General features: G+C 34.4%; 1 protein-coding gene across 2 annotated transcripts in view; it reads left to right on the forward strand.

Annotated features, from left to right (window-relative positions):
* ARL6 (ARF like GTPase 6) overlaps positions 1-19873 on the forward strand; it is a 39465-nt gene extending 19592 nt beyond the window's left edge. The window contains exons 5-8 of one of the 2 annotated variants that reach the window (XM_002716750.6): positions 4937-5031; positions 8745-8874; positions 12877-12932; positions 19349-19873. In XM_002716750.6, the coding sequence (XP_002716796.1) occupies positions 4937-5031; positions 8745-8874; positions 12877-12932; positions 19349-19374 (307 nt within the window). In that variant the 3' untranslated portion in view covers positions 19375-19873. Of the gene's footprint in view, positions 1-2457; positions 2710-4936; positions 5032-8744; positions 8875-12876; positions 12933-19348 lie in introns of those variants that run through there. The other variant, XM_089330686.1, reaches the window with a different exon arrangement.
* The last annotated feature ends 4546 nt before the right edge of the window (positions 19874-24419 follow it).

A 24419-nucleotide genomic window follows, 5' to 3' on the forward strand; every position in this document is an offset into this window, starting at 1 on the left:
ATAAAATTCCTCAAATCTGTGAATGAGAAGTCTTTCCTTTTTTTTCCATTTTCTTTGATTCATTTAATCAGTGTTTTATAATTTTTGTTATAGAAGTGTTTCACTTCCTTAGTAAAATTTTAAGTATATTTCTAGTTTTTTTTCTTACTTTTTTATAGCCACTTAGGTTGGGATTACTTTAATTATTTCTTTCTGAGTAAGTGCATTATTGGTGTACTATGATTTGAATACAGTTTGTTTGCTAAATTCAGGTTGGAGTTATTCCCCAGTGTCATATGTTAATGGTATTTAAGAGGAAGGAAACTTAATTTGACTGTATTTAGAGTTGAAGCCACTGGAAAGTGACTAGATTGTAGTAGGTTATTAGAATGGAGCTCTCATGATTGAATCTTGGTGATTTTATTAGAGGAGGGGCAGTGAAGGCAGGCCCTTGCAGGAGCTTGCACTAGACTATTTGGACCTTACACCTCCATAATCATGAGCTAAGAACTTCTCTTTTCTTTTTGAAGTAGCTTGCCTCAGGTATCGAATATTATAGCAAAAAGTTGTCTAATATGTGTTGTATAAAAATGCTACTGATTTCTGCATGTTGATTTTATCACCTATATCTTACTGAAGTTATTAAGTCTGATAGTCTTTTAGTGTAGTCTTTAGGCTTTTCCATATATAGAATAATATCATTTGCTAAAAGGAGTAGTTTGACATGTTCCTCTCCTCTTTGTTTGCCTTTCATTTGTTTCTCTTTGTGTGCTTCTTCTTTATTTAATGCTCTGGGTCAGACTTCCGGTACTATATTGAATATAAGCAGTGGTAGTCAACATCCTTGTATAGATTTAGATATAAAGGGAAAAGCTAGAAACTTGTATGATGTGAGCTGTTGTTATTCATGACCTCCATTATGTTCCTTCTATAGTTGTTAAGAGTTTTTATCATGGAGGAGTCTGAATTATATCAAATCCTTTTGTGGCATCTGTTTAGATGATCATAAGGTTTTTGTCTTTCATTCTGTTGATGCTGTGTATTACGTTTGTTGATTTGCATATGTCAACCCATTCTTTCATCCCTGGAATAAATCCCACTTGATCATGGTGAGTGATCTTTTTGATATACTGCTGGATATGATTTGCTAGTATTTTGTTGAGAATTTTTACATCTATGCTCACCAAGGAGATTATAGGTCTATACTTCTTCTATTTTGTTGTTGTTGTGCCCTTCTCAGTTTTGGATATCAGGGTAATGCTGACTTTGTGGAATGAGCTTAGAAGAGTTCCCTCTCTCTCACATTTTTGGAATAGTTTGAGGAGAATTGGTGTTTGTTCTTTCTTGAAAGTTTGGTAGAATTCAGTGATGAAACCGTTGGTCCTGGGCTTTTATTTGTTGGGAGCTTTTTACCTAATTCAATCTCATTAATTGTCATTGGTCTGGTTTTCTCTTTGTGGTCCAATTTGGTAGGTTATGTGTGTCCAGAAATTCATCCATTTTCCAATTTCTTGGCAGAGAGTTGTTCATAATACCCATTAATAATCCTTTTTATTTCTGTGGCAACAGTAATATCTCCTTTTCCATCAGTTATTTTATTTATTTGGGTCTTCTCTTTTTTTCTTGGTTAGCCTAAAGGTTTATCAATTTTGTCTTTTACAAAAAATCAGTTTTCTTTCATTGATCTTTTGAATTATGTTAGTCTCTATCTTATTTGCTTCTGCTCTGATCTTTTTTCTTTCTTTTCCTTTGGTAATTTCGAATTTGATTTGTTCCTGCTTTTCCAGGTCTTTGCAATATAATATTAGTTTGCTTATTTTAAGTTTTTTTTTCTTATGTAAGTGCTTTTTTTATGTAAGTTGCTGTAAACTTGCATCTTAGTATTGCTTTCGCTGTAAAGGTTTGGTATGTTGTTTCATTTGTTTCAAGAAATTTTCTAATTTCCCTTTTGATTTTTGCAGTGAATCAGTTTGCTAAATAGTGTGTTAGTCTCCATTTATGTGTATAATTTCTAAAGTTTCTTTTATTGATTTATAGTCTAGTTCTGTTGTAATGAGAAAAGATATAAAATATGATTTTTTATTTTTTTAATTTGTTGACTTGTTTTGTGGCCTAATATACTATATGTTCTAGACAATGTTTCATATGCTGATGAAAAAGAATGTGCTTCTGCAGCTATTGGATGAAATATTCTATAGATGTCTGTAAGGTTCATTTGGTCTATATTCAGTATAGTTTAATCTGATGTGTCTTTGTTCATTTTTTGTATGGATGATTTGTCCCTTGATGAAATGCAATGGTGAAGTTCCCTACCGTTATTGTATTAACGCCTATCTCTCCTTTTAGATCTAAAAGTGTTTGTTTCATAAAAATTTGTTGTGCTGACATTAGGTAATTCTGTATTTATAGTTCTTGTATTTTCTGTTTGAATTGATTCCTTGATCGTTATATAATGACCTCCTTTGTTTCTCTTTACAGTTTTTCTCATGAAGTCTGTTTTGTCTAATATAAGCATAGCTACTCCTGCTCACTTTTGGTTTCTGTTTGCATGTATATCTTTTTCTTTTTGAATTGTTGACTTTTAATCTGTGCATATTTATATATCTTAGTCAATGAAAATTTTGATCTTGTTTTTTAGCAATTTGGCTTGTGTGTATGTTAGGAATTTTATCTATTTACATTTAAGGTTGTTATTGATAAATAAAGATTGCTATCATTTTGTTAATTTTCTTCTGTTTGTATTTGTGGTTTTGTTGTTTACTGTATTGATAAGGTTGGATTTCTTTAATGGATATGCTCTTGTGGATTTCATACTTCATGTGTTTTCATGGTGGAAGTTATCTTCCTTTTGCTTCCAGGTATAGGACTCCTTAAAGCATGGTTATCAAAGTTGTTTTGATGGTGATGTATTCCTTTGGTTTTTGTTTATCTTGCAAAATTTGTTTCTCCTTCATTTCTGAAGGATAACTTTTCTGAGTGTAGTATTATTGGTTGGAAAGTTTTTTTTTTTTTTTTTGATTATTTATTTAAAAGACAGAGAGAGAGAAGAGACTGAGAGAAACAAAGATCTTCCCATCAGCCAGTTTACTCCCTAGATGGCTGCAATAGCCAGGTTTAGGCCATCTGAACCAGGAGCCAGGAATTCCATGTTGGCCTCCCCACATGAGTGGCAGGGGCCCAAGTAGTTGGGCCATCTTCCTCTGCCTTCCCCAACACATTAGCGGGAAGCTGATTTGGAAGCAGATCAGCCAGGACTCAAACTAGTACTCCCATGTGGTATAGTTCATGCTTTCTTAGAAAGAATTGAGAAATAAAATCACTGGTTCAAAATGATTGAACATTTTTAAACCTCTAATAGTTACATATTTCCAGTTATCCTGTTTTCTATACCTGCTAGTAATGTATGATTTTGCCAATATGCATAATTGTGGTTTTTTTTTTTAATTTATTTATTTGAGAGGTAGAGTTACAGACAGTGGGAGGGAAAGACAGAGAGAAAGGTCTTCCTTCTGTTGGTTCACTCCCCAAATGGCTGCAACGGTCAGAGCTGTGCCGATCCGAAGCCAAGAGCCAGGTGCTTCTTCCTGGTCTCCCATGTGGGTGCAGGGCCCCAAAAACTTGGGCCATCTTCCACTGCTTTCCCACGCCATAACAGAGAGCTGGATCAGAAGAGGAGCACCTACCGGTGCCCATATGGGATGCCAGTGCCACAGGCAGAGGATTAACTTACTGCGCCACAGCGCCGGCCCCCATAATTGTGTTTTAATAGGAGAAAATGGTATTTGCAAAGTTATTTTATTTTTATCTTCTTGTGACTATCAGTGATATTCTGCATGAAAATCTTAATTTATGACTATAATATGTAAATGACAAAAAAATAAGGTACCAAATAAAGATATGAAGAGGTATTGAAACTTATCAGCAAATTAATAATATAAAAGAAAAATAATAATGGTATTAGAATGACTCTGATTGAAAAGGACTGACAAAGTGGAAAAAATATGGATAGCCCTATAAATTTGTGTAGTTTGGTAGAGATTGTCTAAAACTTTAAGTTGTGTATGTATTCCTAAATATTTTACTCAGAATAACAAATCTTGAAGCATCAAATTTTCATTGTGTAGATAGGATATTTATTGCAAGGTTTGTCATAGTAATGAAAATTGGAAATAACCCAGAAGTCCAAAAATAAGTCCCATCCACTCAGTGGAATTCTATGTAATCATTAAAGACACAGAGAAATCAGTGATGTATTAAGTACTGCACTGAAATTTCAGTGACTGTTTATCAGCTTTAAAAGAAAAAAAAACAGGATAAAATAAAACCTATTTTGAAGTATTGTTTCAAGAAAATGTTATTAAAATATGTAAAATCTGGATACTTTATCAACTACAATCCAGTGTAGAATGTATTTCTCATTGTAGCTTAAGGTAAAAAAAAAATCTGGGAAACACTGTTGGGTAGCTTTAGTGTATCACATAAAAGTGCTTCAAACTATCATGCCAGAAAATAAAGGAAATGTTTATATGTATGTCAATGGAAAGATCCAAAACACTTGAATTTCATTTTAAATACAGGTGTGCATATTCATATGAAAACATATATAAAGTATCAATTGTTTTTTCCCAAAATACACATTATTTTCTGTATAATTATGGTCTTTTCCTAATTTTATATTCTAATTTTTTAAACAAAAAGCTAATTATTCATTTTTTAAGTTATAAAATGGCAAGTCATTAAGTTTATCATCTTACCATCCAAATGATGAGATTTTTTTAACTTGAAATATGACGAATAGTTAAATAATGACCAATCATATAAAGTGATAAGAGATAAAATAAAAACTTCTAATGATGGATATAGTTATAAAGAGATAATATGTTAGAAAGTGCAGATGGATAATAAACATGGAAAATTTTCCCAGTGTAGCTTTAATTCTTCTCTTTATGTTATTTAGAGAAGGACAAGCCATTATTTTTGTCATTGATAGTAGTGATAAACTAAGAATGGTTGTGGCCAAAGAAGAACTTGATACTCTTCTGAATCATCCAGGTATGTGTGTGTCTTTAGTCTGTAATATATGTGCTTTGGGGTCCATTTATGTGTGATGTTTGTTCATTGGTAGCAGCAAAAAGTATTGCTTATATTATGAAGTTACATTTTATCTAAACATTTTGAATTTTAAAACATTATGCAGAATTTATAATATCATTACCAAATGACCAGCTTTTTAAAATTTCAAGACTTTCTGCAGTTTTTCTTTAATCTCTAATATTTATTTCCTAAAACTAAAAATTCCTTTTTTCAGATTATGTAAGTAGATGTGTGCCACTAGCAAAATAATTTGGGGGTGGGTATGTGGCCTTTTAAGATGTCAATTAAGATGCCCAAGTCCCACATCAAAGTGCCTTGGTTTGATTCACAGCTCTTAACTCCCTACTCCAGTTTCCTGCCAATGCAGACCATGGGAGGTGGCAGCAATGGATTAAGTAATTGAGGTTCTGTCACCCATGGGAGAGACCTTGATTGAGTTCCTGTCTCTGGCCTCTGCCCAGCCCCAGCCTTTTAGAGAGTGAACCAGCAGATGAGACCTCTCTGTTTTTCTCTGTGCCTCTGAAATAAAAAATAAATGGTAGAAGAAGAGTAAAAATAGTTCAGGCAGAAACAGTAATGAAGGAAGTAAAACTCAGTGTATTATAACATCTACTAAAATTATTATGGTTAACATCTTTTTTTTTGCATTGCTCTATTACTGAGTTGTGTGTATTTGTGTTTTATCAAAACACTTCTTAAATATATATTGTAGGAATTCTCTCAAGACAGGTATTTATATACAAAGAATAAATATATGAAGCATGTATATAAATATAAGCATAAACACATCAAAGACATCTATAGGGTTGAGGACTAGGCTATTGAGACTGTCATCATTTACTAAAATGGTATTATATTCTTTACATCTTCTGTATTTTCTGATTCTCAATTAATACTGCACAATGGCAATCCTTTCCAGTCAAACTGAATGTAGTTATATAATTACTGCTTTTCATGGGGCCCAATATGCTGTTCTGAGGGTATACTATATTCATTCAATCAGTCATCTATTGGTGGATATTATTCTTCCTCCCTTCTCTGACTGCAAAGAATTCTGAAGTAAGTACTGTGTAATGGAGTTTCTAGCCTTACTCATTTCAAAAAAGATTTTGAAGTAGACTTTGTGCTAGGGCTTTTTGTACAGTATGATGGCTTAAAAAAACGATTTGTTAAAAATTAAATGAAAACAGCATAGGTCCTTTAAACAGTTCTTATTGCACATTCATAGTGTCTTTTGTGTTTTTATCTGACAACTACAAACTTATTCAATTTTTTTGAAATTAAAAAAAAGTTTATACCTTTAATATCACTTTTTCACTTTAAAAACTTAACAGTCTTGTATCTGGGTTAAGAATGATTTTTTTATTATTATTATTGTTTTTTTGACACGCAGAGTTAGAGAGAGAGACAGAGAGAAAGGTCTTCCTTCCGTTGGTTTACCCCCCAAATGGCTGCTATGGCCGGCGCACTGCGCCAATCCAATCCGAAGCCAGGAGCCAACTGCTTCCTCCTGGTCTCCCATGTGGGTGCAGGGCCCAAGCACTTGGGCCATCCTCCACTACCTTCCTGGGCCACAGCAGAGAGCTGGACTGGAAGAGGAGCAACCAGGACAGAATCCGATACCCCGACTGGGACTAGAACCTGGGGTGCTGGCGCCACAGGCGGAGGATTAGCCTAGTGAGCCGCGGCGCCGGCCTAAAATGCATTTTTGGTTGTGTATCTTCTTTGGTTTATCTTTATACTTTCTGTTCAAAAAATGTGATACCATTGCCTAATAAGATGAAATAGTTCCTATAAAATCTGCTTCAAATTTAATAGAAACCTTGATTTCTCGACTGTAGCCTTGTTCATGTATCTTTAGGTACTGATACTTTTATTTTATGAAATAAATTTTCAAGGGAGTGATACACCACTGAAGTGTATAAAGAATTTTTTTTTCTGAAAAGTGAAGGCCATAAAAATATCTTTGAATAGAAAAATAGCCCCTGAACAGTCAAATGACAGGCAAGGGAAAATATTTGCAACTTATATCATAGTTATAGGGCCTATTTCTGTACTAGTTGTGTTTCTATAAATCAATAAAGAAATAAAAGCTTAAATGAAAATGGGAAAGGATATGACAAGACAGTTCAACAAAAGAAAGTAAATGTAAGGATCTTTTGAATGTATGGAAAGATTCTTGGCCTTTCTAAAGAGACATGCAAGTAAAGACATGAACACATTGTGTTCATGCTTTTTTGCCTATCATATGGAAAAGATCCATGGGCCAGCACTGTGACATAGTAGGTTAAGCCTCTGCCTGTGGTGCCCACATCCCATATGGGTGCCAGTTTGAGTCTCTTGGCTATTCCACTTCTGACCCAGCTCCTACTAATGGCCTAGGAAAGCAGTGGAAGCCTACACAAGTGATTGGGCCCCTGTGCCCATGTAGGAGACCTGCAGGAAGCTCCAGGCTCCTGGCTTCAGATCAGCCCAGCTTTGGCTGTTATAGCCATTTTGGGAGTGAACCATTTGGGATGGAAGACCTCTCTCTCTCTGTGACTCTGCCTCTCAAATAAATGAATCTTTAAAAAAAAATCCAAAAGATTAATAACATTATTTTGGCTAGAGGAATGAGAAGAGTGAAAACACTCATACATTTTTTTGAAGTATAAGTTGATACAAATTTTAATGAAAATTTGGAAAACAATGTCTATCAAAATAGCTATTTACATGTCCTTTGACCCAGCAGTTCCACTTCTTTAATTTATCCCACAGACATACTGAGCCTTATACAAAATGACCTAAATACAAGTTTATTCATTATAGCATCATTTGTAGTTGTAAAGACTGGTGACAAATATGAGTAAATCTCCATTGGGTACTGGCTAAATCATGATACATAGTACTAAAAGAAGTATATTCTACAATGGTTAAAATAATGAAGAAATAACTCTCCATGTGTTGCCATGGAGCTTAAAACATGTAATTAAGAAAAATTATAAAATAATGATATTGGAACCATAAAATAAAAAAATAAAGATTTAGAATACTACTATTTGCATGAAGAATAACTTAATAATTACACTTGGAAATACATAAAATATTCCCACAAAGATGCCAGCTTATTGATGCTGTCGGTGATTAAATGACCCCAGACAAAGGTAGGAGGAGGGAGATTGTTTTACTATGTATCATTTTGTGTCTTCCAGATTCTGAACTGTATAAAATGGGTTCTGTATTCAAAACAATGAAAAATGTTTCCAAAATTATAATGATGTAAAAATGTCTTATGAAAATATCTAGACTTGCTACTGTGAAAACCACAATTAGGATACAGTTTTTCCTCCTTCTACTTGAAGTTTCCCCTCTTTTTGTTTAACATTAAAAATGACACAAACAAAATATTTTACCCTTTTGTGTACAAGCTTCTCTGTAATTTCTTGTTGAGCTTACCACTTATACCCCATCTTTGGTTTAAAGCTCCTGGCTAGAGGATAAGTGGTCTATAGGAAATACTTTTTTTCTATTGCTCAGTTACAAGCCCAACAGTGTATATATTATATGCTTATGTTTGTGCAGTGTAGAAAAAAGTGATTAGAAAACACTTTGGTCGATTTCAACCTTAAAGATTTAAGGCAAAGTGACCCAAAAAACTGGAAGTGTGGTAATAGTCTTATTTTCTCTTTTAGATATTAAACATCGTCGAATTCCAATCTTATTCTTTGCAAACAAAATGGATCTTAGAGATGCAGTGACATCTGTAAAAGTGTCTCAGTTGCTGTGTTTAGAGAACATAAAAGATAAACCATGGCATATTTGGTAAAGTTTTATATTTACTTTTCATTTTATCTTCTTGAAAAATCTCTAAGCTTAGAGGTTTTGTTGTTTGTTTCTAACCTCATTTTCTAGGTAACTAAACATAGGAAGAAATAAACTAAGTAATTTTGTGACGTTGTAGATTTTCATGAATGTCTTACTTTAAAATCTTTCATATTGTTTGGGAGATAGAAAAATGTAAGTAACCATTATAGAATAACTTAAATAGCCTATGTATTCTTCCTGATTTCCTTCCACACATGGAATCGGCTCAGCACCATCTGTACTTTTGTCCTCCCTGTCTGAACCACTCACCAAAATAATTTTCCTGTCTTGCTGTTGTACTTCTTTCAGGAGACTGACTACCATATGATGTAGATGCAAGATATGTACAAAATATGTGTGTGTGTGTGTGTGTGTGTGTAGTCTATTTTTCTACACTAATACATTAGCTTGTTAGGAACTGGAATTTTTTCAGTGGTGTTCACTTCTGTAAATAGTGGTAACATAATAACTGGTACATAATAGATACACAATAAATATTTGTTAAAATGATTAAATAGAAATGGAAATATTTATTTTGTTTGGACAACTTATTCATTTTTTCACTAGGAAAAATAGTTTCTTACTAATGTTTTTAACTCCACTGTGCCTTTCTACTAAAATATTTCAACAAGGATAACCAGAGATCATATATGGAATATTATTCCCTACCACTACCTTATTGAGCTCCATTTTACCTACCTACCTCTCCCAGCCATAATATATCCCTCTTTTTTCAGAATTTTCCCCCTTTTTTAAAGAAGGCAAGTGTGGGGAAAGATTGGAAATCTGCTGTCTCTAGAAGGGCAACCAGAAGTGAAGCAAGGAAGTAGTAGAGCTCAGAGAATAATTTTCAGAGCTAAACTTGGCTGCTGAAAGCGTAATGGCATGGAGTAGAGCTCGAGAAAGCCCTGTATCTTCCCAGTACTCAAGGCTTCAAGCCAGGAGTGAAACAGTGCTTGTCTCCAATAGAGTATTTCTTACTTTGCAGTCAGAGGAAACCTCAGTATTCAAGGCTTCAAGCCTGGAGTGAAACAGTGCTTGTCTCCAATAGAGTATTTCTTACTTTGCAGTCAACAGAAACCTCAGGGTTTTATGTAATGGTTTTTGAGTTAGATTCTGAGGTGCTGTGATACTTTATTGGTAAGGAAACATATGATAAACATTTTGAGATAGAACTTTAATATTTTGCTAAAATATACCTAAATTTATTGCCTTTCTACTTTAGTCTATTTAAAAAAATATTTATTTGAAAGGCAGAATTGCGAAGAGGGTGAGAGACAGAAAAAGAGATCTTCGTCCACTAGTTCACTCCCCAATGGCCACAATGGCCAGGGCTGGGCCACGCCGAAGGCCAGAGCCTGGAACTCCTTCCAAGTCTCCAACATGTGTGCTTTGGACCTTCTTCCGATGCTTTCCCAGGCTCATTAGCAGGGAGCAGAATCAGAAATGGAACAGCTGGAACCTGAACCTGTACTCACATGAATGAGATGCAGGTGTCACACGAGGCAGTTTAACCTGCTGTGTCACAATACTGGCCCCTGTAGACTAAGTTTTCATATTTTTGTTGTTGAAGTATTGTAACCACTTTGATAGAAAATATGACATTCAAAAACATGGATCTAAGTAGTAAAACATCCTCTTTCTACTTAAAATAATTAGCATTTTTAACAGATCTATTTATTCAAATGTGCCATCTCAGCATTTATCTATGAGAGAAAAATTAATATCCTGATGCTATAAGGATGTGTGAAATATATTTCAATATTTTCTGTAAGAACTATAAGATTGCCAAATATTTTTAAGAATCTGTAATTTTGACTACTTTTGATTCAATCCAGATATCTCTTCACTAATTCAAATTAGTATTATTTCATTTATTATATTTTTTCTTTTTGCAGTATTAAAAAACCTATAAAATTGAAATATGTCCTTTTCCCATTATAGAAATGAAAGTAAAGTTTAGTGATACAGAGATAAAATAGCCCCTGTCACATGCCTTAGTTACAGATAAACTTACCATGCAAAAAAAAAAAATCATGGAGAAATATAGACAGGAAAATTAAAGGAAAGTTTTTCTGGTTTATTTTTTACCATATCCTATACATATAGTCAACTCTGGTTTTAAGATTGTGTTACTGTTCTTGTGTATTCTTTGACTCAGTCCCTAACATGATATATACATATTTACTTATTTACTATTTTGTGGGAGAGACAGATAATAAGTAAATAAATGTACTTATGTAATAAGTCAGTGGTCAGAATGACAAAAAATAAATAAGACAATAATAAAAACAGTAATAAGAGGTGTGCCCTCTGAGACCTAATTGAATCCAGGGAACATTAATGCAAAGGTTTGTGGGAATGGCAGTCCAGATAGAGAGGTCAGTGAGGAAAAAGCTCTTCTGAGATGAGCCTTGCTTGCTGTGCTCCAAGAACAGCAGAAGGTCCAGGCTGACTGGAACAGAGTGATCCAGGGGGAAATTATAGGCGATGAGGCAAATAGGTCTAACACACGGGGCATTGGAAGAGATGATGAAGACTGCATTTATTCTAGTAAAGGTCATATGGTTTATATGAAAAGTACAAGTCAGACATTTGGGACTTGTTAGGAACAGATGCAGGAATTTTGGTATAGTAGACATCTCTACTAGAGGAGAAGGATTTCTTCATTGAGTTACTTGTTTGAACTTTAGGTATATAAGAAAATCAATACCTTGATCTTTACTTAAGTATTTCAGTCGTGATGTTTTGCTATTGCTATAAAAATGAGTAATTTGCTTTGAATAATTGTTTTATCTCACACTTTTTTTCTGTCTTCATATCTTAAAATAATATAAGCCATATTCTTAGTCTAATAAGTAATTGCATGGAAGTAATTTTTCTTTAGATTAGAATCAGATTAATTTTTTAGGTATTTCACTGAATTTTAAAGTCATGCTTCAGCACAATAATGGAAACCTTAGTCAGAAAATCTACTTTCATATGTATAAATATGTATAAATATAAATTGCTATATAGTCATTGTATTTTGACACAGAATTAGTAGACCAATAATAGTATGTTAAGAGAAACTGTCAGTCTGTATCCCTTAAAACGATTATTTGATAATTTAAAAGTCTTGTATATTTTATTATTTTGGCTTACATAACTAAGTTATGAATATATAGAAATGTCATAAGAATATAAGTTTATTTTCTTAAGACTGAAAGGCCATGGAAGGGCCCTCTTCTTTTGTTTTATACATACTCAAATACACACCCCTCAAATTTATAGTTCTCACGATAATCATACTATTAGTCAATACTAATATTCCCCCATTTTACAGATGCCAAAACTAAAGACAAAAGAATTAAGTAACTCATCACATCTTGGCCTTTTGGCTAAGATCAAATGTAGTAACTCAGCCAGGTTCCTACAGCTAATAAATTTAAAGCTATAATTGAAATAGACTGAGTATTTTTTACATTCTACTATCTTACCAAAGCTATTATTAAGTGGTTTGTACCTTATAAATACCAAATTCCACTTAAAATAAAAAACTGCATCCCATAAATCTTTTACAACCTAAATCCAACATTTTTAATAAATAAATGCTGTTGAACTATTGGATCTGAACAAAACGTAACAATGGACTCTACAAAATTTTTCTCCACTGGGAAAATGAATCAAAGCGTATTTGTTATTAATGTCAATCTACGTGCAATTTTTCAAAAATTAGTAACCCTTAATGATACACTTTTGAAGATGTCTAAATAAACTGTGAATAATTCTCTCATGTCTTGCTCCTGAGCACTCACATTTTTATTTCCTATTTGTATTCAGTTTTGGTGCTTAATCAGTCTTGCCTTAGGTATGTATTCCTAGGATATAGTAATTTGCCACATGGCAAAACTTAGGTCTCTATTCCTGTGATTGAACGATATAATGAAATGGATACGTTTCTTGTGGATTTTATTACAGTGCTAGTGATGCCATAAAAGGAGAAGGATTGCAAGAAGGTGTAGACTGGCTTCAAGGTACATCACAAAGCACTGTGTATTCTCAGCCTTTGTTTCCTTTCCAGTCATATGACTTCCTTTTTCACATTTTATTTTTATTATATCATTGCCTCTTTTCCTCTTGTTTCCATTTATTTCTGCTATCAGAAAAAAGGGTACAGTAAGTATCCAAACTTTGCTGCATTTACTGCTAATATATTCCTCCAAAAACTTGTTTAAATAAGATGTCTGCATCTTTGCAATCAACATGTATGAAAAATCTGGAAAATAGTTTCAATTTATGGCAACAGATTTCTGTCAGACTTAGTACCAAAGCACATTTGAAGTTTGGGACAAGGATTAGACTGTAGTATCCATGACTAAAAATAAGTCTGAAAGGCATGTATCTTTTAAGAATCACATTATACTTCATATAAAGCTCCATGGCATGCTTATACAACCTTTACCGTATTTAGTGTTGTAAATACTGGTAATCTGTTGATATTTTATGTATAATATTTACAGTTCTGTTTGTTATTTATCAAAATACTTATCCTAGGTTGATACAAGCTTACTATAAAAGGGAGTAAAATCAAGATAAATCATTTTTCTTAAGGTTACCTTATTTAATAGCCACCAGAATGACTTGAAACACACAAAGCAATAGATAGAAGTGAATGAACCCAAGTTCTATATAGGTCCTTATTGCAGAGTCTGGATGGCCAGATCAAAAATTTTCAATTGTGAGAACAACTGAAGACTGTTCTTATTTAGAATCTTCCTACCCTAACTTCTTTTTAAACTTTCTAATGCCTGATATGTGTATTTTTTTTTCCTTCTGCATGCTAGAAACAATAGGAGGGATATATCACAAATCCTGGTAGATCTAAGAGTAGCCCATACTTCAGAAGACATAGTATTTCTTTGGTTCAAAGTACTAAATATGTATTTCATAAATATTCGTTTTGTTTTTAGTAAAGTATGGTGTTTTTAGTTAACTGCACAGGCTATTATATTTTGATCTCTTTTATATATCGATACAGTCATATGACACTGCTAAACTGCATTCTAGACATATTTTACAATTAAGTGAAAATTGAAAATGTGTAGTGCATCTCAGCAGAAATGGTGGGATTTTTCTGTAAACTTGCCTACTTCTGTTCTTAGACTATGATAAAGAAATGGTCAGTTTTATAGGTTGGATTCCCACCAGAAGCAGATTGCAGGGTAACATTCCTGAGAAGATACCAGAAGCATAATTTCAGCCCTGATTTATTTTACAAGTGATTGCCATTGCTCACAATAAAGATAATAGCATAGATGGAAACCCTATTATCCACTCATCATAATAAACTAATTCAGACCACAGAACTTACTGAAAGCAGATTGATAGTCATCTGGATTTTAAATTGTAACTCTCCTTTTTTCCCCCCTCTTTGATTTTGTCTTTAGCAATTGGGCCACTAGGTGTCAGTAACAATCCAATATCAGAGTACACATAGCCAATTGTAGTCTTGCTACCTTTGTTTCTTTGACTTTTTGGATCCATTATTTATCTCTCAAATCTTTGTAAGGAGGACACATTATTAGAAATACTTTGTGTCCTTTTGTTGCCATGTCACTTTATGTACCCTTTACAACAGTCCTCTGCAAGGTAAGTGGTGGTATCCCTATGTTGTTATATAAGCTGCATGGAATAGCAGTAAAAAGAGCCTAAGCTTTTGAGTAAAGCATTTTTTCCCACTACTTGTTATTTAACCCCTTCACATGTTAGGAGACATACCTTACTGTTGTGTGAAGAGAATTTTTTTCTTCTGAAAAGTTTTTTAAATATCATAAATTATGTTGGATTAAGTTAGATAATACAGATTTTCAGTACTTTGCATAAAAAAGACTTAATACATTGTTACATTTACACTCTTACCTAACCACACTATTTAATAGAGCAGGAAACTAAGTACATAAATAATAAGTGTACCAGTTTGGTTTTATATAGGAGGTCCTTTGTTCAGATTTCCTGTATAGTAGTAAATAGTTTATAGTTTAATGTTCGCAACTGTTTCTAGATTTGAAAAGAGATAAGAACCTATTTTTCAAAATAAATAGCAGTAAATACAGGCAAGTAGTCTGTACCTAGAACTCTTTTTTTTTTAATTTTTTAATTTTTTAATTTTTTTGACAGGCAGAATGGACAGTGAGAGAGAGAGACAGAGAGAAGGGTCTTCCTTTTGCCATTGGTTCACCCTCCAATGGCTGCCGCGGCCAGCGCGTTGCGGCCAGCACATTGCACTGATCCGAAGCCAGGAGCCAGGTGCTTCTCCTGGTCTCCCATGTGGGTGCAGGGCCCAAGGACCTGGGCCATCCTCCACTGCACTCCCTGGCCATAGCAGAGAGCTGGTCTGGAAGAGGGGCAACCGGGACAGAATCCAGCGCCCGACCAGGATTAGAACCCGGTGTGCCGGCGCACTGTGGGCGGAGGATTAGCCTATAGAGCCACGGTGCCGGCTCCTAGAACTCTTGTTAGCCAAAGGCATTTATGTACATCTAACTATAAAAGATGTTCTGAATTTATATCTATTCATTTTGCTTCTAGAATTCGGAAACTTCCTAGCATACTTTAAAAAAAAGAAAAGAAAGCTTGTGGTTCTAATTGGACCAATTTAATCTATGTTAAGCTTAAGTTGGGAAGCTTTCTGGTGAAATATTAAATTACTTTTTTTAAAAAATTTACTTATTGATTTGAAAGATTTACAGAGAGAGACAGACAGACAGACAGAGTGGTCTTCCATCCACTGGTTTACTCAAGTGCACACAAAGGCCAGGGCTGAGCCAGCCAGAAGCCAGAAGCCAGGAGGTTCATCTGAATACCCCATATCATGGGCCCAGGCATGTTAGCCATCCTCTGCTGCCTTTCCCAGGCCATTGGGAGGAAGCTGGATTGGAAATGAAGCAGCCAAGGCATGAACTGGCGCCCATATGGGATGCCAGTGTTTCAGGCAGCAGCATTACCCACTATGCCATTACACCAGCCCCATTAAATGACATTTTTAATGGCATGATTCTGATATCTTTTGGAAAGATTCTCAATAATTGTGCATGTATAATGATCCAAAAAAAGAGCACCTGAATAAACTATGAAGCATTTTTTAAACCACTATAGAATTAGTTGAACCTATTGGACAACTGTCAGTTTTCTAGCTCTAAAGTTTCAAATAAGATTATTTTTCAAAAGAAATCTTCCCACAAACTAATGAAACATTCATTTTATCACTTTATCTGTATGGAAAAAGTTAATAATGCTCCAAGTTTTGTTAGTCAACTTTTATAAACTATACATATGGGTATTCCATTGAAAAATAGAAGATGGAACACACATACTTAGTTTTGTTAGTCAATTTTTATAAACTATACATATGGGTATTCCATTGAAAAAATATAACATTGAACATACATACTCAGTTGTAGTTCCTCCCCAGATCTCACTAACAATAAAGGAACTTTCTAAAAAGACATCCATTTACCTGGACAAAAAGCAGGGAATTAGTGCAAATGGCAAACAGATTTTGGAAGCTAGATATTTGATGGGTGCTAAATGACTTAACCTTGGAAAACTAAATTCTCTGCTGGCACTGGGAAAAGTTGGAATGTAGCCTAATTTACATTACAGATCCCCTCCAACTTTCAGAAATTAGTAGAAATTGAAAATAATAATGAAGATGGGGCTGAAAAAAGACATAGTTATACATCTTCCCTCACAAAAGAAGTTTGAAGATTTATTTTCTGAAGTCAAACAATGCATCGCTGAACTGGAACACACCAGACACAACTGTGTATTGTGGTACTGAAATGAGAGTGAGGAGTAATTGAAAGCTTTCATACTGAATATTGCAATCCTCCTCTACCTTCTACCTCTCCCAAAAAAACACTGACAGTAGGCAAGAGATAGCAAGAGTCACCTTTGTGAAATCACACCAGCCTGAGAGAAAAGAACTAAAGGTACTAATATTGGAATGGCTTAACCAGGCACAGTAGAATAAAGACCATATAGTTGACAAGCTTTCCACACAACCCCAAATTCCAATAAACTTTTTAGTGTGCATTTATACCTCTGACCTGGCGGCAAAGGATCACCAAGCATTTCAGAGTGAAAACATGAAAGATGGGGAATATAACAAATACATGTTATAGGAAGTAGAATTTATGTAGTGAGAACATTTTTAAAAACTTAGTTTTTTGGAAAACATTTCTTCAAAGAAATAAAATAAGGTGTTTCTTTTTTTAAAGATTCATTTATTTGAAAGAGTTACAGAGAGAAATAGAGACTGTGGTTCACTCCCCAGTAGGCCACAAAGCCAGAGCTGAGCCAATCAGGAGCCAGGACCTTCTTCTAGGTCTCCCACATGGGTGCTGGGGCCCAAGGATTTGAGCCATCATTCACTGCTTTTCCAGGCACATTAGCAGGGAGCTAGATCAGAAATGGAGCATCCAGGACTCAAACTGTGACCATATGGAATGACAACACTACACGCTGGGGCTTTAACCCACTGCGCTTCAGCGCCGGCCCCAAAAGTGTCACTTTCATGAATTAGACTAAGATACTACTTGAGGAGGAACAAAGAACAAAAATATGAGATATTGGAAAATAAGAATAAAAAATGTTATTGGAAAATAAGAGTCGACATGGAAAACTCAATAAAAAAGAAGTAAAAAAGAGGCAGTCTTCCAAAAAGTACAGCAAAAATGCAAAAAGTAAAAAATTGTAAACAAAGACAATAAAGATTCATGTTCAGGAGACCCTAGCTCTAACTAATAGAATTTTCAGAAAGAACACAAACAGAGGACAGCAAATTATCAAACAATATTTTTCAGAAATGAATGATGAATTTTCAGTAGAAAAGCTTCTGGAGATAGCAAAGCAATGGGTAAAAATATTCCCACTCCAGTGCCAAAAATGATGGAAGATTCTACAGCCACCCTGAGAAAGTAAGCGGTTTCATATAAAACATAAGGAAACTTAAAAACATCAGCTTAATCAAAATAACAATGTATATGCCTTGGGATAAATGAGAAATGCGTGGAAACAACCAAGGAGAAAACAATGGAATTATACTACCAGGTAGCATCAATGTATTATATGAGTAGAATAGACATCTTTAGCTATATAAAGTCTCTCAAGAATTTGCTTTTTATGCCTTTTACTGTACTGGAAACTGAGAAGACTACTCCTGAAAAACAAGTGAATAGACCAGAAAGAAAATAAGATCTCATAAAATAGGAAAACCAGCACAAGAGAGTGGGGAAAGGAATCCTATGGATGTTAATGGAAATCTTAGAATGATAGTGAAAGGAGGGGCTGACTTTGTGCAGAGTTAAGGGTCTGCCTGGGATGCTAGCATTCCATATGAGCCCCAGTCTGACTCTTGGGTAGCTCCACTTCTAACCCAACTGCCTGCTAATGTGCCTGGGAAAACAGCAGAAGATGGTCCAGGTATTTTGGCCCTTACACCCACCTGGGAGATCCTAATGGATTTCCAGGCTCCTGACTTCAGCCTGTCTAAACTCTGGTCATTGTGGCCCCTTGGGGTGTGAACCAGCAGATGAAAGATTTCTCTCCCTCTTTCTGGTTCTCTGTTTCTTTCTCTCTACCTGTTGCTCTGTAACTCTGCCTTTCAAATAAAATAAATAAACCTTTTTAAAAAAAAAAAATGATAGTTGAAGGAGATTTGTTCAAAGAACAGTTGGCAGGCATGGGAAACAATGAATTGGTCTAGATTGTTGAGTTTAATAATACTGTAAGGGACAGTTCAAGAAGATGAAATTGATGCATTGTTGATGTGCTTTGTAAGCATAAAAGTTTAAACTGTGGGAGTAGGGGATTCAATTAGTGTTAAGCATATAAACTGAACAGATGGGTTGCATTGGGGCAGGAAGACAATTATTAACTCCAGGGAAAACAAAAATGTAGCAGATAGTAAACCACCTGTATCATCACATGGTCATATTGATAATGACTACATAAGTTACTAAAGAGAATTGAGAGTATTACAACTATTTATGAGGGTTGCCCAAGAGCAGCGTGGATATGTGAGAGAGGTGATACCTCATGGTACATTGAAGGAACTGACATTTCAAGAAATAATAATAAAAACATATTTAGAGATACACAAATAATCACCTAGAGGGGAGTTGGAGGTTGTTGTCTTTGAAAATAGGGAAGGGAGATGAAGCAAGGGACTGCTGTTTCTCATACAGTCTTGTAGAACTGACTTTTTATATGCATGTGCAACTTCAGTAAAAAATAAAAACTATATTATGAATTGTTCTTTAAAAAACATCATTTTAAAAATAGGTATGTAGATACAATTCCACCATGTTACATAGATGTCTCTTTGATTACTTTAAAAAGTAATTTCTGCCATGTAGAGACATATTTTTTGTTTGTTTTTTGTTACCAGATCAGATCCAGGCTGTGAAGACGTGAAATAGTAGTATTTGGAAACCTCAGAAATTCTGACTTCAAGGAATATTATAAGGCTAACTGAATACCTTAATTTTTTTTAAATGTGTGTGCATCCAAGAATGTTTTGTAATGTTCTGCTTGCATTTATGGACTCTGAATGAGCTTTGTAAGAACATAAAACTTCAGGTATGCTAATGTGACCATTAATTATATGGAAACTAAATCTTCTCTCAAAAGGACTATAGAATTACCAACTTCTTGTTAAAGATGTATATTGTATTATAATTAGGATGTTTAAGAGTCAGAGTTATAAGCCATCTCAATATTTCATCATGATTTATGATATCTTATAGTACATTTTATCTTTGAATTTTCTTCAGAAATTTAGTTTGTGGCATAACTTTGCAATATGAATTGTACATACGAAAAAGATTTTAAATATTTATAAGGGACTTGGTAATTAATATATATTAAATTTTTACTGTATATCATCATCAATAAAACATAAAAATGAAGTATACCAACTAGTGTGCTTTGTTTATGCTGAAAAGAATAATATTTTGTTAAAATGGCATTTGGTGGTTTACTGTCAAGCACATATAAATGTTCTGAGACCAGATGAAGCTGAACTTGTTTTTTCAATGTATATTGAATATCTCTATATCTAGCAGACTTATCTTAGGCAATGATGATACAAAGTAGTTAAGACACTCCTTGTCTTCAGAGAACTTAAAATTTAATGAGGGATATTTGAGAACGTTTTCATATATAGTATCAAATTTTATTTCATTGGCTGAGTGAAAATGCTGCATTTTAAGATTAAGAAGTATAAAAATGAATTAATATTTTACTTCAGTAATTATTATTACTGACTTTTTTTTTTTTTTGGACAGGCAGAGTGGAGAGTGAGAGAGAGAGACAGAAAGACTTTTTTTTTCTAAAATGCCTTCAATTCACTACTTTGTTAACATGAATTGTGACTCAACACATTGCATTTTTCCTGAGCATAAATTGCTACATAAATGTTCTTTAGAAGTTTAGACATAGACCCATAAATTGTGTTACTTCTCACAACTTTAAGACCATTTTAATTGCAAATTCTAAATAGAAGCTTTCACTTTAATCACTGAGAAGCAATTTTTAGAGCAGTGATGTCAATACTGGAAAACATTTCATATTAAAAAAAACTATAATTTACAATGTTACATTTTAAATATCCTTAGCTATGATAATGATAACAAAAGGCAAAAAATGTGAATAATAAAGATACATTATATATGGTAACTACACTGGTAGTGTATGCTTTATACAGATGTTGATAAAATAATTTTAAAACTACAGCTGAAGTTCTCTAATCCAGTTTCCCTAAGTCCAGAAGTATCAATAATTTGGCATTTGGCAAATTGAAAACTATCCATAACGTTCCAGTGATCTACCACCTTAGCTAGCTTGCCAGCCTCTCTTAAATTGTTTTGATGAGGTTGCAAACTGAGAATCTCATTAAGCTAAAATTGCCTCAGATATAGAAAGGACATGATGATGAAAACACTGAATGTGGTTTTTTACAGAGTTGATATGCTGTAACTATTTTAGGAGGATGGAGAAAGGGTTGATTGAGATTTCAAATCTTCATCTACTATAAGGTAATAATAGCAGGTATCACCATATAATCACAATATTGTGAACTAGGTATTACCACACATACAGAATTGTATATAATATAACCCTCACAATAACCTTATGGTTGGGTTCAGTTATTTCTGTTTTATGCATTAGAAACTGAGGCCTTACAAGGAGGTTATGTAATTTTCCTAAGGTCACAGAACTAGTAAGCAGTGGTTCTGGCATTCAGAACCAAGCTATTTTCTTTAAAGTGGATGATTGAAGGGATGGAAGCATTACAGATATTATAAATATAGATGGATCTGCCTGAATAATAACTAAAATAATTGAAAAAAGTCTCTCACTGGGGAGGGAGATCAGATGCCAATGATAGGGGGTAAGTCAGAGACCAAGGACTTTTTGTTTTATGGTGATTAATACTATTTAAATTTTGAACTTTGTGTAAATAACTGAAAAATCATTGCTAAAAGTTGAATATCACAAGCTACAGTAATTCATTCGTAAGCAGATATTTAGAAGTACTAACTTTTCCATTTGTTTACATGATATTTAAGATCTAATTTATAATCACTATCAGCCATTTCTACTCTATATTTTCATGTAAAGATGATATAGAGGCAAGTTTGGCAACAGTGCATTCACATTATGCCATATAAGTATGTATACATTGAGATTATTGCATTTGTATTTAACATATAATTAAAGTATATCATTAAAGCTTAAGCAAGTTTTTTTTTAATGTTTAGAAATCACTGGGTTATGAAGTTCATTCACTAAACTCTGTATTTAAATATAACACCTTGTAAAACATTGAAAACTTAACCTGTTACATTTTCTATTTAAATATTTGTATGTGGCCGTATCCAGCTTGTGCTGAATAAGGCACAAGAGCTAAGCTTTTTATAATGTTTGTTTATTTATCTTCATCAATTGGTGGAGAGAGAAAGATCTTCTATCCACAGATTCATTCCCCAGATGCCTGCAAGAGCCAACATCTAGGAACTCCATTCTCGTCTCCCAGGTATATGGCAGAGGTCCAAGCACTTGAGCCATCATCTGCTGTCTCCCAGAATTCATTAACTGGAAGCTGGATGGGAAGCAGAGCAGCCAGGATTCAAACCGACCCTCCTATATAGAATGCAGGGGTCCTAAGCAGTAGCTTAACCCACTACACCATCACAACACTTGCCCCATGAAAGTTGAGTTTTATGTATTTGTTTTTCACTCATAGATTGTCTATTAAGTATTATAAAACTGTCTTCTGATTGAGATATTTCTTTCTCTGAAACTTTTGACATATTATTAATTCCGTAAATACAAGATTACTTCAGACAGTTCATGGAGAAATGGAATTAAAACATAAGTTTTATTTTGTTTCAGGAAATTTTGAAATCCACGCATACTTTTTTCATCATATGAATTTTCCAAGAGTAATTTTCTTAATTTGTGTTTTTTAATTTCAGTGACAGAGAGAAACAGAACTCTCATCTGTTGGTTCACTCCCAGATGCCCATACTGGCCAGGGCTGGGTCAGGCTGAAGCCACAAGCCAGGGTCGCAGTCCAGGTCTCCTGTGTGGGCGGTAGCCATTCAACCACTGGAGCCATTACCTGCTGCCTCCCAGGGAGTGCCCTAGAAGGAAGGTGGAATTGGGAGTGGAGGATGCATTTGAAGCCAGTCACTCTGACATGGGGCACAGGCATCCCAACCAGTGTCCTAAGTGCTAAGCCTGATGCCCACCCCTATGTGAACTTTTTGAAGACATTTCAAATGCATGGATTTCAAACTTTTTAATACCAAAATTATATTTTAATTCCATTTTTGATGATTTTTTTAAAGTAATCTTATATATTCAGTTACTCTAAAGACCAGTTTAGTTTTCTTAGACGGTTAAGGCTGCTATTTATTAGGTAGCTTACAACCAAAATGGCACCAGCACTGTGGTGTAGTAGGTTAGGCCTCTGCCTCTGGTGCCAGCATCTCATATAGGTACAGGTTTGTGTCCCAGCTGCTCCTCTTCTGATCCAGCTCCCTGCTAACGTGCCTAGAAAGCAGTGGAAGATGGTCCAGGTGCTCAGGCCCCTGCTGCACCCACATGAGAGACCAGGAGAAGGCTCCTGGCTTCTGTCTTCAGATTGGCCCAGCTGCAGCCATTGTGGCATCTGGGGAGTAAACCAGCCAATGGAAGACCTCTCTCTCTGTCTCTGCCTCTCAAGTAAATAGGTAAATATTTTTTTAAAAAAATGTATTTCTCACAGTTCTGGTATCTAGAAGCCTGAGATCAGGGTGCCAACATAGTAGGGTTGTGATGAGAGCCAACTTTCAAGTGGCAGACTGCCTTCTGGAATCTCACATGGCAGAAAGCAGGTGCAAGAAGAACTCTTGGGAGTCCCTTTTATAAAGGCATTGATCCTGTTATATCCTCACAGGGCTCCAACTTTATGACTTTATTACCTCCAAAAGACCTCACCTTCTAATATCATTACACTAGCAGTTAGGATTTCAATATGTGAATTTTGAGAGAACATAAATGGTCAGTACATTGCAATACTTAAGGCAAATTTGTCTTGTAGCTGGTACAGTTAGAAACCATCACATGTTAGCTATGTAATTGTTTTCTGCTAATTATTCCCTTTATTAGTTTAAACAATAAATATTAGAAGCTTATCTAAATGAATAGAAGTGTGTACTTATGTGACTGGAGAGAAATACTGTATCATTGAGAAATGGTTATTGCGTTCAGTTGAATGTTTCAGGTACGTTGGTTCTTTTTTTTTCTTACACTGGAGTGAATCTTTCTCAGTACGGTTGCCTCTGTTCAGATTTGTAAGGGACTACTTCAGAACCATTACTGAATGTTCCTCTGTGCACTCAATTTCAATGCTACGGTGTTAAATGTGTCTTCTGGCAATTTAGAATAAATCAGGAAAGATACATCTTTCTTCAAATTTCAAGTCGTAGAATAATACTAGAAGTCATCCAGTAATAATTGGTGTTTTGTAAATAAAATTTGGCTAGTAGTGACAATAATAAACACTTTTATAATTTTTACTGTGTGCCCATACTTTGAAAGCACTCTACATGCATTCAATAATTTAATCATCATAACCCTAGGAAGTAAATGCTTTTATTGTCTGTTATGAATGAAGGGTCAGAAACTACTAAAAAACTTTTTGTACAACCCTTGAGCTAATAGTGATTTTGCATTTTCAAATGGTTGTTAGAAAAAAAAAAAAAAAAAAAAGCAACAGAAAAACCATATGTGGCCCATAAAGCATAAAATATTTACTTTCAGGGCCTTTTACGTAAAATGTTTGTCAGCGCCTGTTATAGATGATGTAAGTGAGGCAAAAGAGGTTAAGTAACTTGCCTAAGGTTATAATGCAAATAAATGGAATAACTCAGATTTTGAGTCTAGAAGATCTGGGTCCAGACAATATTCTT

Source organism: Oryctolagus cuniculus, chromosome 4 (genome assembly GCF_051225735.1).
Source record: "Oryctolagus cuniculus isolate XC-2025 breed Fujian yellow rabbit chromosome 4, ASM5122573v1, whole genome shotgun sequence".
NCBI classification, from domain to species: Eukaryota; Metazoa; Chordata; class Mammalia; order Lagomorpha; family Leporidae; genus Oryctolagus; species Oryctolagus cuniculus.